Raw genomic sequence first — 19,609 nt, 5'->3', positions numbered from 1 at the left:
GTTTAATATTGTTGGAATTGCGATTAAATTGTAGATTATGAACAATGACTGAAAGATAGATAGACAATATTAAGTACAAACCGAAGACAGAAGTACAGAGTAAACGATTACAAAACTACAAAGCTCGGCCCTTCCCCTTGCCTTGCTCAGAATGCCCCCATGCCGAGAGCGATGGGAATTCATCTGTTTGCTCCTGCGCCTGGCTTTCGGCAAGACTGAGTTGAATGGCGAGTTCCAAATCATCCAGCTCTTGCTGTCGACTGCTCTCAGCGATTGCTTCCGACAGTACAAAGCTGCCAGAACTAGATTGAGACCCCTTGGCGTATTTGATGGGAATGTCAGGGTACTGTTCGCCGGGGCCAGGGCCCTCATCCAGAAGACTCAAGCGGATCGCTTCAGCAATGTCGGGGGCAAGATCGTCATCAACGGGCTCCTCGTATGGAGACGAGGACGATGAAAATTCGTCCGCGGCAACCGAGCTGTCGTTCCGCCCGATAGTGTCGCTAGAGGCGGAGCTAGCGACAGAACTAGGCACGACTTCGCCCCGTTTCTGCGCCTCACTAGCGAAGGCCTCCTCACTCAGGAGTTGCGCATAAGCGAGAAGCTGCTCTTCGCTGACATCCGGCCCCAACAAATCGATCCCGAATCGGTTGCTGAGGTGTGCCTTCTTCTTGCGATCCGCTTTTTCCTGTCGCTGCATCTCTACCTTTTCGTCTTCAATGAAATCTTGCAGAGCTCCTCGGCCACTGCTGTTGAAGCGTTGGCCTTCCGGTGCAGAATTGCTACCCCGACGAGCGCGGCGAAATCGCCGCTTGCCAGCCTTGTACTGATCTGCAGCGTCTGAGCTGTAGGACCAGTAGCGCAGGTGGGACCCGAGGGCGACCATCCCCCTTAATACCGTAGGATCGGGGTCCAAACATATAGCCCCACTAGCATAGTAATTGTTTCCAACGCCGTGAATGGAAGCCTCTGCCTGGACTAGGCGACGACGTGCGCGAGAAGAAAAGCGCGAGTTGATGGTTCGGATCGGTCGAGTCGAGGAGGCGAGAGGATCCCAAGCCTGTACAAGCCCGTCATTACCACCGTGCACGACATAGAGCGAGGTGAGCGCAACACTGGACACCTGCGGGGAGTCTGTCTGGATAATGCGGATTGGGTTGATAAAGTTGATGATACCCGAGTTCTTCGCCGTAGGAGCGCGTATGTCCCAGACAAAAACTTCCCCGGTAGCCGTACCAACAGCCATGTAGCGTCCACGTTGTCCAGGAATGCCAGAGATCGACGACGGCTGTTTCATGTGTGGCATTGGCGACGACATGATCGAGGAAAGTGCCGAGCTCCCAGACATGCCAAGAAGGGGATCTTCATCAGGAGTCAGTACGGCATAGGTCGAAAGGTCTAGTGCACTTGTTGTGATTTCAACCGACTTGCGATCGTCAAAAACAAGATCTGATATAAGCCATTCCGTGTTCACGGTGGAGCAGACTGTTGCACCAAGGTGACTCGAGGCACGCGAAGGTGGCATGCTCGGTGTATTAGCAAGGGAGGATAGAGAAGAAAATTCAGTCGAACCACCGAATAGAGATGAAGCAACGCTGGTGCTTTCGCCGACTTGATACGTTCCAGAAGGCGACGGTGGTATTTCGACTTTCGTCAATTTTCTGGTGTATCTGCGAACCGAAGCTGTCTCGTCTTCCCCGACACCCCGAGCAATTACGGTAACGGACTCACCAGCCCCATGGCTATCGTCGCCAGCGAAGTCGACTTGCATCTCGCACCTCATGTTCCAGCCCTCACAAACTTTTCGGAAATGTTTCGGCTTGAATGTCATGAATAGCTCAATTTCCTTGGTTTCGGCAGTAAGCTGATTCTCATCGAGCTTCATTGAATCTGACGAAGACCTAGGACTATAGCTGCCATCAACAGATTCCCGACTGTAGGGATCGGGCCTCGCCGTGCGTCGACTCAGTTCAACCAGTTCCCAACGAGCACTCCTACCGGTTTTCCATGCCAGCATATCGATTTGCTCGGGGCTCACCTTGGCTGATGGAGGATCAGGCTGGCGCGGCAACTCTGAAAGATAGAATACTTCTCCCAAAGCATTAAGAGCCGTTGCCCAGACACGTCGACGAGCGTGACGCTTGGCAGAGTAATCGTTATCGACTGCAATCGCAATGATCGGAACTCCCGGACAGAGAACCCATTTGGCAGTCACCTGGCCTCTCTCGAATCGTTGCTCATAGGTGGGATGAGGCCCGATGGCGTAGGCTGTAAGAACTCCGGAAGAGGTACCGGACATCATTGCAACCAAACCTCCAGTCATCTTAAGAATATTGGAGGATTTGGCGATCCACACCGCAGTGACAGCATTTGTGATCATATTTAGAGCCGGAATACCTAAAGGCGGCTGCGAGATGGACTCTGTAAGACCTAAGAATCGCCCGCGTTGCTCCGTGGTCGAGATGAAATAGCTGCGCCCCTGGGGGCATCCCTCGCCATAGATCATGCCGTAGGGCTGGCTAACGTCCATGCAATTTGGCAAGCCGACCATATTCCCAGAGCCCAGCCCATATTCGGCCTCACCGGGGAAAAGGTCCGCGAAATGCCGGAATAGCTGGTGGTCCGACAGTCCCCATGTTCCTACCCTGACTGATGAAGGATCACTCGCAGATGCGATTCCTTGTTCTGAAGCACCGTGGATGAAGAGAGGTTGTTTCTTGTTCACCTCGCTCCCAAAAGATGCGGCTAGGTGGCTGACAGGGTACAAAAGTTGGGAAGTGTAAGTGACGACGGCGCTGCCGTTGCGCACATTTGCAGACCTAACCGTGCCACTTCTTTTCACAGGATCGAATTGTGCCGGTTTGCCTCTGGAAAGTGATCGCAACAAGCGGGTTCGCAGGATATACTCGGATCTCCATGATGCCAACGCAGTCAGCCGGGAAAAGAAGCGCTTATCCGAGATAACCTTTTCAGGTTGATCGGCCGCGGGTAGGCGACTGCCATTCTCTGTAACATATGGTCCAGGGAAGTAACGCGAAAATGCAGTCCTCCAGGCGTGAGGGGTCGTGACGAGGTTGTGGAAACGGCGGGACACCAATGCCATGGATGACAGGGATGGCGGAGGTAAGTGCGAGAGAATGTGAGTCAAAACCTCTGCCAATTCATAAGCTTAGACGATGCACTGTCTAGTAAGGATTGCCAGTGGCGACATACCATTTGGGAATGCGTCGAACGACAATCGCGATTTAGTCGACGAGGGCGTCACTCTGAAGCTAAGCTCAGTGTGTCTCTGAGGCGACTGCGCCATCGCATTCTCATATTGACTGACTCGGTCGAGGACCGGTGATGTGGGGGCTGAAGGGCCAGTCCTCACAGAGTTCATGGGCGATGGGTAATCGCTCTTGGGTGAGTCAGAGACGCCTTCCAGGTCTCTGGCCTGCCCCATGAGGCCAGAGACTTGATGATCACCATAGAGAACATGTCCATGCTGGGTACGGTTGAAGGACTCTCTGGGGGACGATTCAGTAGGGGGAGTTTGCTCAGAAACTGCGGTGGGCTCGGATTGCATAAAAAGGTCTCGCGGGGTTAACGGGATCAACAGAGGCGACTGAACCAGGCCAGATTCTGGATCAGTCGAGATGATGCGAGGTTCGGGGGAGAAGAGGTAGCGGCGCGGGAAATAACACTCTATGAGGTAGAGGATGTGAACGATAAGGAAAAGAAAATCTATGGAGTCAAAGAGAGGAAGAGAGACAAGAGAGAAGGAGTGGATTTCGGGGGGATGATTGAAGAAGCGGGAATTTAACCTTAGGAAGTTTCACTTTCCAATCATCCTCGACCTTTCGGAGGGGAACGGTCACGGATAATGCCTGTGATTCGCTGTCACTTTTTCGCGTCTGTCTCACGTGAAAACGCGCCGCGGAGGCGAATCTGATTTGATAGCACGATATTATTTTAATTTCTTTTTTTACTATATATCTATCTTTGAGACTTTGCAATTTACTTAAGCATGCATAAAGCAAGCCTGTAGCGCCGTGGATGATCATCGTGATCGGACGCCATTCAGGCAACACCGCTCAATACAGCCTGACGGAATTGATATTTAATACTGGCCTTCCCACGTTACTACTACATCCACTTTCTTCAACATTTTCACCCCATGCAGATTTGAATAGATCATTAAAATGCCTCAGCTAGGTGGTAAGCTGGCAATGTCGTTCATATATTTAACTTCTCCTTGATGAGAACCGAGCTGATGTAATTAGACGCGGAAACAATCCGCATTCTCGTTTCAACCGACAACCATGTTGGGTACAACGAACGAGACCCGATCAGAGGGGATGACAGCTGGAAGAGTTTCCATGAGGTCATGTGTTTAGCCCGGGAGCGTGATGTGGACATGGTGCTGCTCGCAGGCGATCTGTTCCACGAGAATAAGCCGTCGCGGAAATCCATGTACCAAGTAATGCGCTCCATCAGGATGAACTGTCTAGGGGACAAGCCCTGCGAGCTGGAAATGCTTAGCGACGCTAGTGAAAACTTTCAAGGGGCGTTCAACCATGTGAACTACGAAGATCTGGACATCAACGTGGCTATTCCCATTTTCTCTATCCATGGCAACCATGACGACCCATCCGGAGAAGGTCATTTGGCGGCTTTGGACTTACTCCAGGTGTCTGGCTTATTGAATTATTATGGGCGAACCCCGGAATCGGATAATATTCAGGTAAAGCCGGTTTTGCTTCAAAAGGGCCGGACCAAATTGGCGCTTTACGGCATGAGTAATGTTCGAGATGAGCGATTGTTCCGCACATTCCGCGACGGTAAGGTCAAGTTCTTTCAGCCCTCAATCCAAAAAGAGGACTGGTTCAACTTGATATGTGTCCACCAGAACCACCACGCTTACACGGAGACGGGATATCTCCCCGAAAACTTTCTCCCAGAGTTTCTTGACCTCGTGATCTGGGGCCACGAACATGAGTGCTTGATCAATCCCCGAATGAACCCTGAGACTAAATTTCATGTTATGCAGCCGGGTTCCTCTGTGGCAACGTCGCTCGTCCCCGGGGAGGCTGTGACGAAACAGGTAGCCATCCTCAGTATCACCGGACGCGAATTCAAAAGCGAGCCAATCACATTGAAGTCTGTGCGGCCATTCGTCATGAAAGAAATTGTCCTCTCTGAAGAAAAAGGGGCCCAAAAGCTGGCCCGGAAAGAGAACAACCGAACTGAAGTCACGCGCTTTTTGATGGCGATAGTCGAGGAACTCATTGAACAAGCTAAAGCAGAATGGCTAGCGATGCAAGGAGATGTCGAAGAAGACGAGGAATTAGAGGTGCCTTTGCCTCTAGTAAGACTGCGCGTGGAGATCTCCACGCCAGAGGGAGGCAGCTATGATTGTGAAAATCCTCAGCGGTTTTCTAATCGTTTTGTAGGCAAGGTTGCCAACGTGAACGATGTTGTGCAGTTCCATCGGAAGAAAAAGAACGCAACAACCCGCAAGAAAGATGACGGTGTCGACGAAACAGCTGTCTCCCATCTTTCGACGCTGGACACGGTGAAAGTCGAGCAGCTGGTGCGCGAGTTCCTCTCCGCCCAATCCTTGAGTATTCTTCCGCAAAATTCATTTGGGGATGCTGTGGCCCAATTTATCGACAAGGATGACAAACACGCGATGGAGATGTTCGTAAACGAGTCATTGGAAAACCAAATCAAACACCTCATGTCCCTGGATCGGGACAACGATGAGATGGACGATGAAAAAGGAGCCACTCAAAGCTCGCTGCAACAAGCTATGGAGAAATACCGAACCCAGATGGAAGACATGTTTTCCCGAGGAATCAAGAAAAGGTCGCGAGGCAAGAAGCGATTCAAGCCTAAGCCTGATAGCTGGGACACTGAATTTGATGGTGCTTGGGAAGACCAGCCCGGAGCACTTATACATTCGGAAAATGAGGGTGATCCCAATGAAGAGGAGGCCGCCGAGGATGGTACAGGACCTGCTGCTAAATCTACGCGTGGTCGAGGCCGAGGTCGTGGAGGAAGAACTGCATCCACTACAACTACTCGCAAAGCAACCACAACCGCAAAAACCGCATCAACGGCATCCAAGAAAGCCACACCCTCTAAAACCAGCCGAGGGCGCAGGAAAGCCGTATCAGATGAGGAAGATGAAGAAGACGATGTCGTAATGCTAGACGACGACGATGAAGATCAAGATGAGGCCCCTGCTGCAGCTCAAACTCTTTCTGATATCGGTGAAGACGACGATTCCCAATCTCTATTTGTGAAACAACCCTTGACCCGAAGCCGCAATGCAGGGTCCTCGACGACTAGCACCCAACGTCGAGGACGAGCCGCACCATCACCGGCACCATCTTCGAATACAGTAGGCGGAACAGCTACGCGTAGGTCTAACGCAACGGCGAGAGGCAAACAAACACAGACGATGCTGAATTTCACCGGCTCCCAAACGAGTGCTCTTGGGAGCCAGCCTACCTCCAGATCAACGAGACCAAGCCGGGCAACTCGAGCTACGAGTGTACTGAGCGAAGAGATTGACGATGATAGCGATGCCTTTGAGCCTGCGCCAACCTCCAGAAGGAGGAGATAGGCTCCCTGAAGCACCAATGACTGACTTGCCAAGTTAGAGAATGGCTGTCTTCCATCCATAGCTTTATGGGCATATTATGGTATACTTTCGCATTCATGGCGTTTATGTACTATAGCGGACAAATCCAATTAATGCGACAAATGATTTAATGCCAAGAAAGATTGCACCTCCTAGATTATCCGCGAGAAGCCCGTGATCATGTGTCTACCAGAGTATTGCAATTAAGCTTACCAAGATCCGCGGCAAGAGTAGGAGCGATTCATCAACTACAGCTTGCCGCGGTTTAAGAACCTGACAGGCAGATCCACCCACTTTGCTCGCAGATACTCAGCAACATTCTTCCCCAGAAAGTCCACTGTAGTTGTCACCCCTACCCCCCGGTCGAGCAGATTCCGGAACAAGAAGTGCACTCCACGGAGGTTGGGAAGCTCAAATCGCTCAATATGTAGCCGTGTGTTTGACTGATATTCATCTCCTAGAAGTTCTTCTGCCTTTGGAATGGATAGCAGTGAGCGCAACCAGATGTATTCATCATTGTGTCGTACCCAGAAGCCGCAATTTGCGTCAGGTCCCTTGTCTCCCGATCGAGCATGAACAATCCATCCTAGAGGACCACGGGTTGTTGGTCCGAAGTCTAGATCGTGGTTGACAGGTGGCTCTGTAATCGCCTGTGACGGTGGGCGAGGCGGGAACTCGTGTGTTGCCGGCGGTGGAGAGATGTCAAGGACTTGATTTTTCCAAGGGATGTGGGCACGGTGTTTCACATCTGCTTGCGGTAGAAGACTAACATAATATTCATACACGGGCTTTGGGAAACCTTGTCGTAGGTCGAGATGGAATGTAGCGCCGGGATAGCCTTGCATGATATTATCAGTGACCTGACGGACGAATTTACTGGGAGCCAGGTCTTCGGCTTTGCGAGCTTGGGCAACAACTCGGAAGATGACGGTTGCAGTGTTTTGATCTCGAGGGTCATCTGGCACAGAACCTAATGTGGAAAACTTGAGAGCTGTGAAGCTGGACGAGTATGGCGCAAGAAGGTGTCGAATCTGATCTTCCAGCATACGTGCCTTGTCATCAATGTCTAATCCAACGAGAAACCAAGAAACCTCCGCTTGAAAACCGCCGCGGGCTGTGATGCCGACTTTCGTCGTTGGGGGAGGAGGTGCAGATCGGACGCCATGTACGGCCACACGATTGGTACCGACTTGCTCAAAATGGATGTCTGTTAGCACAGCAGTAACATCGGAGTTGAAGTACCAAGGGCCCTGTATCTCGTATAGCAGCTGAGAGGAGCATGTATCAACAGTCACTGTGCCTCCTGTGGCAGAGGATTGCATTGTGATAACCACTTTCCCATCTGCTGAGATCTCTGCAATAGGATAAGCAATATTGCGCCAGCCATCTCTGCCGGCTTTCTCTAGGGTCTTAAACCCGGTAAAATTGCCCCCACAGACGTAGTTGCTACATTCAATAAGATGTCCAGCCACGAAGGCATTGGCCAGCTGATCGAGGTCACTGCGATTCCATCCGTGATACCAGTACGCAGCCCCAATAACAGGAGACGCATCTGATACTCGTCCGCACAGAACAATATCGGCTCCCTGAGATAAGGCAGCGGCAATCCCCAGGCCCCCAAGGTAACATTGGGCGTAGATTGGCTTGAAAGACCAGTCGGAAAGGGTCTCCCCGGTATACACGTTCTTGAAGGTTGATTTACCACCGGACAAAGCTGCTTTTACCGTTGAAAGGACCTCATCGCCAGATATCCAAGCCACCTGGAAGTACGTCAACACCTGAAAACAGCGGAATAGTCTCACAACGGACTTACCTTTAGGTTCAAGCCTTTAGCCTTCACCATTTCTGTCACCGCTTTGTAGAGCCCCTCCGTATCTGTGTTGCCCGCATTGACTGCCACTTTGATACCGTATCTCGCCAGGTCCTCGAGCGCTGGTTGCAAGGCCAGAAGAAATGATAACTCATACCCCGGGGCACTAGTCGATTTTGATGAACTTTGACTCCTCGCGCTCTCTTGAACATGATCCTGATCTATCCGTCGTGCTGCCCCCGTAACCATGTTCGCTTCACTCATGAAGTCGGCAATTATGACGTCGACGGGGTCTTGAGGGTAGTTACGAGCGAACTCGGCGATGGCATGTCGACGGTCGGATGCAGAACCAGAAGCACCTATAGGTGGGCCAGTCAGTAAAATCTCTCTCGAATAAGAGCAGGGGATTCCAGAGTTTCTTGACCGACCTGCAATGCGAACCGGACGAGACGTCATGGTGCTAAGTAACAAGGGGTCTACTTTGTTCAGTAACTGTACAGAGAGTGGAGGTGTTACCGTTTAGAATGCGATTAAGAGGAGAGCTCCCAGCGAATTTTTATGTCACCAAGTTTCCCCACTTATGTAGCTTGTTGTAGCACAACCAAGCTACCTAGGTTTCATCGACTGGGCGCCGAGGAGGCCTTTCGGCTGTCGGTTCGGGGATGCGGGGTTCATTGGATCGATGTATCGAAACCATTGATTGAATTCCGGCTGGTTTGTGCAAGATACAGCAATGCACAGCCATCTGGTTTGGGGTACACGTAATTGAGGATTCACCGACAATCTGGAAAGTTGTTGCAAGTTCTTTCTTATTTGGAGGCATCGACCATGACATCACATGCCGATAACAGATTAGATTAGATAGATTTATCTAGGGGTCACGGGTTCAGCAGATAACTGACCAATGGAAATGCTTCGGCGGTATGAATCTTGTAAGATTCGCTGCCTAAAGAGAATAAAACTAAGTAGACATATAATTGGTACTATATACTCCAGTATTTAGGACCTTTCTTAGTTTGGAAGCTAAGATGGTGAGTGACTGTAGCTTCAATAAGATGGCCCTTTCCGTCTAAACTGTCGAAATATTTCTTCTGCTTTCCCCAATAAGCCAGAGAGTGCAAGATATTAGTTTCACGTTCTGTTGCGGCCGGATATGTGATCACACCTCTTAGCAGACGACGGCATTGTAATTGTAACGTAGATGCGCTGATTGGCAACGTTGAAGATCATAGTCCGCAAGAGAACAACAAAAGAATCAATGGCTTTTATAGTGTCGCTGTCAAATGATATTCCAGCGTTTAAAGAAAGTGTCTCGGGGGCTAGGTGAGTGAGGACGGTACCTAACCCTGTCTTGGCACCTGAGCGTATAAGGCTCTTATTGATCTTACATTGAAAGTGTATACGCCTCGTAACACACTAAACAAGCGCTTTGACTTTTGTAGCTTGCACCTGGTGGGCGTCGCAGCTTGGTCATACCTGCGGCCGACTAACGCACCGTGTGAGGACGTAGTCCGTAACCATCTCTATCGTATTTACAGGTCTACTTCAGGACGACAATCGCGGAAAGCGGGAAGCTACATACCAAGCTTTTAGAGAAGATCAGACTGAATGTGGGACGTGAAAGAGTACATAAACGAGAGAGTTTCAGTATAGCGGCGCTTGTAGCACTCAGTCTTCCATCTTGAAGTCACATCTAGTTTCTTATATAGGGCAGATCGACGGTAGGCAAAGCTTGCACATGCTTCTGCGTAACGTATCCTCCTGCTCCCTGTTCAATCTGCAGTGCTTTCCATTCTCTCCAGTCCGCTTCATCTTGATACTCCCTACGGAAATTGCATAATGCAAAATCAATCAGAGATACTTATAATTTCTTTCCCGGATCCTCGCACCCAACAAGCTCCTTGTTTTGACACCCTCGTTTAGAATTCCTCTACCACTTATCCGATTGACAATACGAATGGCATTATCACAGATAGACTGCCATGTCTCTCGCGGAGTGTGCGCAGCGATATCGGTCAATGGAAAGCCGTCGATATACTGCAAAGGAATCCCAGGGATATCAATATACTCTCAGTAGCCGACAACTCCTGCGATAGCAAGGAGCTAGGCACTGTGAGGCACACAAATAATAGACGGATGTCTTTTCCTTGGATGTCTTTTAGGGTATGGCACATCTGAACTTCTGTCTCGTAGAGACCCTGCATATGGTCATGGAGATACGCTTCATTTGGGGGACATTTCCTGTGCCCCCTTCTTCCTCAGCCATTTTGCTGTTGGAGTTGAGTTTGATGATAAATCCTGAAGCACAACCATGAGGATAAAATTGTGATATTACTGCTCGATGCCCGAAGACCACGGATTGATTCTGTGATTCTTTCTGAGTTGGGCCGCAAAGCGTCGGTGTAAGAGCTTTAACACTATATGACCCTTTAATCCTAGAGCAGGATACTCTAAAAGAACGACCATTGGAGAAGGATGTGCGAATGGCTCGAAAACTTGGGTAATTCTGGCCGTTATCTCTCGCTGATCGTATGGCGCCCCTAACTGCAACACGATCATACTACCGACCACCTTAAGGACATCTGAATGATCGGTATATCACTTAATCAGTCAAAGAAATGGATGGGTCGCCCACTTTTAGTTCTTGGCTTGCCGTTTCCGAAGGGAGGGACAAGTGAACAACCGGGACACAAATGAGCCTTTGATTCATTAGCAAGGTACTTGAGTTGCGCAAGAAAGCACTTAATTCTTACTGTGCTAGGCAGAGGCTCTCTAAAACAGACTTCTGTTGTCAGTAATAGCTGTTTCAGTAGCAGCAAATATATTTTCGTTGATAGAGTTATGAGCCGTTGTCTAACTTATTTTATAATTTTTCAATAACAGTAATCATTAAAATGCCTTGTTGTTTATTTCTTATCTCTGTGTATACCCTTAAGAGATGTACTCCAGAACACCTGAATGGTGGGTGGCCCGACTTCCCGAAAACTCCTCCAAGAATAACCTTATTATATCTAACTGAAGAAGTCTGAAATTCAATCTTTCCTTAATTTTACTACAAGCTTTGTTTTTTTCTTTAGGTGACTATAGTATATCTCTTCTACCCTACCCTATATTTTACTGCTTCTATCTAGCATCTCTATAGTATGTTAAAGATAACTCTGATTTAATACTTAGCCATTTTATTAGAGTTACAGGGCCCAGGGCTTTGCATTGTGTAAAGGGTCGGTTACCCACCCCTATTTATCTACTACTGAACATCTTTGCAAGGGATCAAGAGGACCTTTGTGCTTTGCTATTTTATGTATGCCATCTGTTTTCTCTGTCTTTCCTTTTTGGTGTTTCCAGTTGATTATATTGGGATCGCGCCATCAGAGCTTTTCCCGTAAATAAGCCAGCCACACCGCGGAAAATGACTCCTCGGAGTTGGACACTTTCTCTCCGATAAGCAGGAACACGAAAAATCTCACTTCTTTCACCAACACTATTGCTAATTACATGCCTTCCTTGAACATCATAGCAAACCATGGGTCAATTCTATGAATCTATATCCGATGATATTCGCGAATGGGCTTTACGCCAAAGCGTCTTCTTCGTGGCCTCGGCCCCCCTGCGTGGTCGCCATATTAATGTCTCCCCGAAAGGCCTCCCGGAGACTTCATTCGCGATTCTGGGCCCTAACGAGGCAGCCTATGTAGATGCCACTGGTTCAGGTGGTGAAACGATCTGTCATCTACGAGAGAATGGTCGCATTACTGTAATGTTCTGCTCCTTCGATAAATCCCCGCGCATCTTGCGGCTTTTCTGCACGGGTTCGGTTATCGAATGGACCGATCCCATGTTTCCTCAGTACCTAGAGCGCATGGGAGGGAAAAATATCCCAGGTGCACGCGCTGTTATCAATCTTTGTGTTTTCAAGGTTCGTTAGTTTTAACTTTTACTGCAAAATATTTTCCCATGTCTACCTATCCCTGATACTGACTGTTTCTAGGTTCAAACGTCTTGTGGGTTTGGAGTACCGCTGCTGGCCCTGACTCACGATCCCGAAACCAATGAACCAAAACCGTACCTTAAAGATCGCGAGACCTTAGGTTACTGGGCTGGTAAAAAGGCAAATGCAGGTCAGATGCGCGCGTATCAGAAAGAGTGGAATGTTCGTAGTTTGGATGGTCTTCCTGGTCTTCATTCCGCATTGAGGGACAACAACAAGAGTGTATGGCGGGCACGGTTGGGAGGTTGGATGAACCGCCACCGAGATGAGTTGGAGATGGCCAAGACTTCAATCTTACTTTTGTTTGTTGGCATGGCAATTCTGCAGTGGATTGGATATATCTAGATATTTTTATGGTAATGGTTCAGTTTTTAGTAAGCAAACGTGAGTCCCCTGCGCAAATGCCACGGTATTCGAGGGGTTCTACGGATAATATTGATATGACTCGACCTTGGTTTACTACCGAATCGGCCTACCTAGTGATGCAGATATTTTAACGTGACTGGGTAAAGAAAATTACAGCTGTATTTTTCAAGTTCCATATGTAAAGCTTTCAAAAAGTTGTATAAGATTTTTTTTTTTTAAAAAGTCTATATGTATATGTATATTAAATACTATATTCTTACTATCTCTGGTTATTGAGGTATTGGAATTTTAAAGTGCCATTTTATGTGGCATATTGTCACGGTGTGACCTCTGGGTGCATTCAGAAGCTTAACCGCTGCGTCATCAGCAAAAGTCTAGGCTACAAAGCCGAAGGCTTTGTACTTCACTCACATAATATAAGCATTTTCAGGATTCAGGCAGGCAGGTGGTCCGCAGGCACACCGTGATAAAATACAGAGGTGATCGGCTGGCCCGTGTGATCAGCTCGCTCGTGAAATACGTTAGCTAAGCAATTGCATTACTAATGCAGATCCAAGCCAGGGGTGTCATCTGCGACCACAGTGCTACCTTGCCCCCAGTTGGACTAATGCATCAAGAAGCCCTAGATTGGGTGGCAACATTAGATCAGCGCTCGCCGTTTCTTGAGTTGCCAAATTACCTTACCCTGTTCGTTCATGCCCATTCAGTTATTTTGGGAAGCCAGCAATGTTTTTGCGCCTGAGTTATCTAGAGGTTCAATTTCGGATATATCAAGGGCCACTACATATAACATCACACGGAGTTAATAGCATACTATAGCACAGGCAAATTAAATCAAACAATACCGTTAAACTTTCAAACAACTTAGTGACAGTTTCGTCGTCTCATATAGGTATTCAGCAAGGCTGTGCTATAGTGATAGCACTAACCCAAGAACATAGCAACGGTGTAACAATACAACCCCCTCCAGAATAGAAACATATCGTACAACAATAGCACCCCACCAATTTGAGTGGCATACTGGAAAAAGATGAAACCTGATACTCTAGCCTTGCACCCCATACTTGTCTTTAGTGTATTGTTATACGTAGTCACTCAACAGCCGTAAGGTGCACAGAGCCCTCCACAATAGACACAGACGGAGGTCGACGTGGGCGGTTGCTGCAGGGAAGTCCTAGGAGAACGGGCCAGACTATGCAGGGCCATCACTCCTTGACTCAATTCCTGCACATTGCATTTGAGGTCTTCCACCTCTTCCAACAAGGCGTCTCTTTTATATTCTAAGGAGGCTGCTTTCGATTCAAGACTCTCCGCTAACTCTCGCTGTTTTTCTCGGGATCGACGTGCGGCTTCTCGGTTTCGTTCTCGATATTTAGCAAACCTGGACTCCCTACGTCCTTCTTGCGGGGTATCCACTGCGGGCGAATCTTTTCGCTTCGAGTTTTGATGCTTGGGTTCTGCTCTCTGAGGTGCCGAAGGCCCCGATAGGGTCTTGGTTGCTTGGAACATCTCTGGTTCATTGTGTACTTCGGCACCTTGGGAGAGATTTTGTAGGTTGGTGGATACACTGGTCCATCTGCCAGCGTCTGTGATGGTGGGAGGGTGTCTGTCGCTTCTCGTGGTACTCCCGGGCCTTGCAGAGGGCATGTCATCAAAAATGTCCAGTGGCGACATGCAGGTGCCCAACGATGGCTGCATCGGATACGGAGGAAAGCTATCGTTCGGTATCTCCGTGAAGATACCTTTCATGTCACTGCAATGCTGTGTCCCTGACAGTAAGAGAGAACTTCCTGTGTGAGCGGTACGACGTATGCCATCGGTACCGTTCCTACGGAAGTCCTGATATGGGGTAGATGTAAAGGCGCCTCCGTGGGTAACGTGGTTTAGGTTAATCGACCGTGATGCCTCTTCCAACAGGGGATCGATGTTGATCGTAGACGTCATAGTACTAATAATATTATTTTGAAGATAGTCGTAGGCTTAAAAATATGAGATTCCCTAAATATAACAATGAGCATACTACAAGACCCTACGGATTATGGGAACCGGGTCAAGGGGAGTCCCTGGAAAGCCATTTATAGTGCATGGTATCCGACCATACGGTTCCGGTATGCGACCAAGTTTGAGGCGCAAAGTATGAGCAGCACTTCAACGGAAATGCAAATTGACTTTAGCATGATGTCAGCTTCTTGGTCAAACTAGATGGCGTGGACTTGACAGGAGGAGCCAGTCGGTTTGGGTTATGGGCAGCTGGGAGACGCACGGATACTGATGTAGCATGTTACACAGGACTACTAAAAGCAAGAATCAGCCCTTGTGTCGGTTGTAACTTCCAAGAACGTATGGTACAGTAGCCTGCTGTAGATTATCCCTATAATGCATTGTGTTCAGAACTTCGTACTTGCAGATTACTTGCAAGTTCTGTCCTAAAGATCTATATGTCCATATGATAGGTGCCAACCCCAACTAATCGTCAATAATGGGACAATAGCATTCGCCCTGCTGAGTCTATGAGAACCCAAACCTTTGTCACGACACTACTGACTCCTGGCATAGACGGGGTAGGTCTTGAAGAAGATGACAGTATCACGAACCACGGCTCTGGCTCGTTTCGCAGGAGTGATCCTCGGTGCATTTCTAGATATGTATAGAAGCGAAAGCGGGCTCGATTAAACTGCAAGGGAAAGCTTAGGCGTCTATGCCGATATCCAATCAATATCGGAGAATAGCGAAGCCCGCCTTCTGAGATGATATCATCCCTCCCCTCTCACCCCTTATTCTATACATTGTACTGAAGATGGCGGAGGACTGAGAGAGGTTAGAGGCTGCTTGCACGAACTGGTCTCCGTTCTGGATATCGTTAGGGAACCTTTGTTCCTTGGTAGTGTTCTGCATCGACCAGCGGGATCCTTGCACCTGGACTGCCAAAGGAGGTCATGGAGATCCGCTGATTGGTCCGTGGCAATTCTCTGCATGGAAGGGCTCACAACTTCCAAACGTCAATCAAAGCGTTCATCTTCCTTCACTGCAGATCGGCCTTTTTTCCTTTTTTTCTTTTCTTTTTTTTTTTTTTCTTTCTCTCTCTCTTGAAAATGAAACAATGGCTTAATCTCGCAGTTTCTGTCCCATTGCTACCAACGCTCGTCTCTTTCCATATATGGTAACTATAGTTCTATCGTCCCATAGGAGAGATATTGTAACCCTTCCAGGAGAAGATAGTCAAGGGAGAGAAAACCTTCTACTCCACACGCTAATTTTCCACGTTGTTTGGTACGGGTGCTCATGAATGGTGTAGAAGTACGGAGAGGAAGGAAACATCGGTCCAGCCTGTTGACAGCAATTGCTTGGATGTTAAACTCAAAAGGCAACGCAAATAGACTGATATGCCACATGATGAACACAACTCTAGTTCCTAGATTCAACTTGATGCAAGCACATTCGACCTTGCGCTCTTTTTCTTGTTTGGTGTTCCTTTCACACCGGTCAATACTATGGAGGTCTTGATGAGCAGTCACTCGGTGTTTTTCATAGGATCCCTAATAACTGGAACATTTAACGCCGTTGGCAATGGATTACTATACGTATTTCTAGATAGACCGGTTTTGGTCCCCACGACATGCCCTGACTGTTACTGGAAGCATCTTAGTCGAGGTTATTCTACTAGTAATCCGGATCCCAGCCCAGCCAGTCACCTTGTATAGCCTCCACATGATTATGAAGAACTTGAAAACCGGATGGCAAGATCAGCGTTTGCCTGGCTGGTGTTAAAATGGGCCCAAGCGACCCATATCTAGATCCTCGGGTGTTCTCAGTCTTGGACCAAGGGATGCTGTACTCCCGTTCCCTCCAGCATGGCACTTCACTTTCTGTTGGTCTCATACTCGTCAATATATTGAGAGTTTGAGGCCACGTCAAATCGTTGCATATTGAGTGCGTGGCTTGCCACATTGCCACTGATCCCGCTAAACTTTTACTAGACGGACGTCGAGTATGTGAACCAGTCATTACAATAATGAAGTCAGCACCCGTATTTTTGCAAACTGAGAGATGAGTCCTACCCTTGGGAGGCTTAGTAGGTTCAGCTGATTCGAGCCCTAGGCCCTCAAGATGTATGGCTACTATCTGTTTGGCTTTATATTGATCATTTGATTTGATGGTCTACCAGGTGTCTCACAATGATGCCCTATCATATTCCTAGAAATAACGATGCTCAACAGATGCGCGAGAGAACTACCACAACCCCAAAGTATAGACTATCTAAGTCGCCAATGTCTCATGTACCACAGCTAATCAAACAGAGCCCCTTGCTCATCCGATGGTGGGTTAACATCAATAGATCCTATCAAGGGGGCGGAAAGTCCTTTATCAGCACCGAAACTAAAATGAAGGTAAGCGATGCCTCGTATGTATGTGGATAGCCCGACCGAGACTCTTCAATTCGATCTAGAACCCGATCTCGAGTTCGTTGAACGCTAGATCATCCAGTCTATCTTTTCGAGTATCGATACACGATACCTCTCCATCTAGCGATCACAACCGACAACCAAATATATGCGGCTTTAGACATTATACCATTGTCGAGACGTGATGGCATAGTTGTAAGCGACCTTGATGTTCTGGTGATAGGCTCCGTCCTATAGGGTTAGGGGCCGCAAAGCGCCTCCAGCAATAGGTATCCCCCCGTCTGTATTTAATACGAAAAAAGCAATGTGCAGAACATAGTGTTTAGACACTGATAAGCATGAACCTGAAATAGCCCATTGTGGCTGATTGTTGACTCGAAACGCCGGGTAGTCTTGCAAGGTCCACCCATATTACTCCCGAAATATTCGTGGGCTATTCTACTCGCCTTGTGCTCACGTTTATTACCCACAGTTTGCGAATTTATTTGATGTTAGCGGGTACGTTATCTTTTCTCACTACAAGTACATCGATGACTACCTCATTAAAGTGTCGCCTAAACCCACCGACTCATACGAACACCCGTGCATGTCATATGCTCACTACCAAAGTCCCACCCATGCAAAACGATATCGCTAACTTGCCGAAAAATGAGCAAGCGAAATGCCTGAACAGTATCATCGATCTTGCGTTGGAGGTCTGGGTCTGGCACTCACCAAACAAGCTTAAGAGTTTTGATAAATCAAATGTTGGACGCGTCGGGGAGTGCTTAATATGTTTATGCGTCTGTACAGCTCCAAAGTTTGGGACGTACCGACAGCTAAGGTGTGTATATGCAATATATGCTTTCTGAGCGCTACAGACTAGAAGAACGCTACATGAATTGGAAAGCATACGGCTGCTTTATATCCCAAGTCACTTGCAAACAACGTCATCCCCAACAAAGGTCGCCGGAGACTGGATCCCTAATGCTGCGTTCAAATTCCCTGCCAAGGGGATACACGGGGCATCTAGTTTACTGTCACCAATTTACTGGTAAAGGGAAAGACTCACTTCGGTAAGTATGTCGATGCTGATGCTAAGAAGGGTTATTTGAAAGTCGGTTTAATAAGTCCATCGCAATACATAAACGGATATTGGTTAATGATCGAGTTCTATAGACACGGTGGTCAAATATGACACTTATCTCTACTACGAATTTGGTCACGCTGGATCAGGTAGGAGAAGTCAAATTTTAAGAGTTGTGCACGCCGCTTTTCCTTTCCTGCACCGATGTGATTAGGCTAATATCTGTGGGTGGCATCCTGAACGCATCCGACATAAGTGTTGGGTTTGCCCTCACGAGCCTCTTGATGCCGGCGAAAAGGTCTATCTATCAATACCTGTGTAGCTACACTTCCTGAAAGATACCTGCGCTTTCCACCGAACTACTATGTTATCGAGTTACTCGCCTTTCTTTCAACTAGTACACCGAGGGCGTTGAGCTAATACCAAGCTCCTTGCCAATAGAGAAAATCCTTCATCAGAAGATCCCTTCCTGGGGTTCACTCGTTCATCATGTTAAGAGGCTTCAGAGTCTTCCTACAAGTCTGTCAACCACGAAATACTGTTGACCAACAGTTCCGAGGACCTAATCAATATACAAGCGCACCTGACGACGTGATTGTCACCTTAGCCTCTCTTCAAGTGGAAGATAATCTGTCTGAAGTCAATTTTTAGTGTGAAAGTGCGAGGTCAGTAACCAGAATCATAGGTAAGTAGGCGACCCTTCGCCGCGTCGAAATATCTCTGCTGAAATGTTCTTATATACGTCAAGTTTTATACTGCGTGTCGAGGTGATTATATTCTTTTGGGCGAACTTGAGCTGAACCCCGCCAACATCGAGCGTTGCTTGAGAGGTATTAATGTTGTACGTAAGTAGTTGTATAGCTGTGACCTCGGTTATAAGGCTATCATTGATAGGCTATCATTTATCCTTAGTTCAAGATAGATTTGAGTGTCCCGACCGGCATTTAGTCTCGTTGCAGGTGGTTAGAGTGAAAAATACAGAACAACCTTGAGATGCACATGCTCCTATTATCCACTTGCATATATCTCAAGCAAATGTATACAGCAGCGTTACACGCTAAAGCTAAGAAGTAGGGTGCAAGGTGATAACGCTGCCTCAGGAATGAACCCTGAATGTCATTTGTTCACCACACACTCTCGTCTTGATCACAATAAGACCAACAGTGCGTCCCGTTTTCTGTTCAACAACGCTACAATAGATATCATCGCCAGATCAGATGCACAAATAGATGCATCTATAAATCTTGACTACGTCATTGTCACTGACCCAACCCCAACCCCACACAAGGTATTCCGAGGAACCTGGCTCGAACTCCTGCATAAGTCTATACATGATTCAAGCTTA

General features: G+C 48.0%; 5 protein-coding genes across 5 annotated transcripts; 2 read left to right on the top strand and 3 right to left on the bottom strand.

The window, feature by feature from the left end:
* Position 1: 1 nt before the first annotated feature.
* Positions 2-3,787, bottom strand: BDW43DRAFT_279308 (F-box and WD domain protein). Its single transcript, XM_032042288.1, has 2 exons — positions 3,214-3,787; positions 2-3,153 (listed from the first exon to the last, which is right to left on the bottom strand). Exons 1-2 carry the CDS (start codon positions 3,566-3,568, stop codon positions 116-118), a joined length of 3,393 nt encoding a protein of 1,130 aa, XP_031899235.1. The 5' UTR covers positions 3,569-3,787; the 3' UTR covers positions 2-115.
* Positions 3,788-3,997: 210 nt separating this feature from the next.
* On the top strand, positions 3,998-6,746 carry BDW43DRAFT_108628 (MRX complex nuclease subunit). The gene is made up of 2 exons (XM_032037869.1): positions 3,998-4,200; positions 4,266-6,746. The coding sequence occupies exons 1-2, from the start codon at positions 4,185-4,187 to the stop codon at positions 6,611-6,613; spliced, it is 2,364 nt and encodes a 787-aa protein (XP_031899234.1). The 5' UTR covers positions 3,998-4,184; the 3' UTR covers positions 6,614-6,746.
* On the bottom strand, positions 6,747-9,243 carry BDW43DRAFT_108632 (acyclic terpene utilization AtuA family protein). Its single transcript, XM_032037870.1, has 3 exons — positions 8,870-9,243; positions 8,445-8,800; positions 6,747-8,391 (listed from the first exon to the last, which is right to left on the bottom strand). Exons 1-3 carry the CDS (start codon positions 8,895-8,897, stop codon positions 6,880-6,882), a joined length of 1,896 nt encoding a protein of 631 aa, XP_031899233.1. The 5' UTR covers positions 8,898-9,243; the 3' UTR covers positions 6,747-6,879.
* A 2,636-nt stretch (positions 9,244-11,879) lies between these two features.
* On the top strand, positions 11,880-12,971 carry BDW43DRAFT_279300 (pyridoxamine 5'-phosphate oxidase family protein). The gene is made up of 2 exons (XM_032042287.1): positions 11,880-12,357; positions 12,430-12,971. The coding sequence occupies exons 1-2, from the start codon at positions 11,965-11,967 to the stop codon at positions 12,772-12,774; spliced, it is 738 nt and encodes a 245-aa protein (XP_031899232.1). The 5' UTR covers positions 11,880-11,964; the 3' UTR covers positions 12,775-12,971.
* Positions 12,972-13,890: 919 nt separating this feature from the next.
* Positions 13,891-14,739, bottom strand: BDW43DRAFT_312077 (bZIP transcription factor; the record flags this gene model as incomplete). Its single annotated transcript, XM_032047296.1, has 1 exon — positions 13,891-14,739. The coding sequence occupies one exon, from the start codon at positions 14,737-14,739 to the stop codon at positions 13,891-13,893; it is 849 nt and encodes a 282-aa protein (XP_031899231.1).
* Positions 14,740-19,609: the final 4,870 nt, after the last annotated feature.

This window comes from Aspergillus alliaceus, assembly GCF_009176365.1.
Source record: "Aspergillus alliaceus strain CBS 536.65 unplaced genomic scaffold BDW43scaffold_28, whole genome shotgun sequence".
In the NCBI taxonomy this organism is placed as follows: Eukaryota; Fungi; Ascomycota; class Eurotiomycetes; order Eurotiales; family Aspergillaceae; genus Aspergillus; species Aspergillus alliaceus.
Note: the sequence above shows the minus strand (reverse complement) of the source record. Positions and strands in the feature narration are given on the sequence as shown.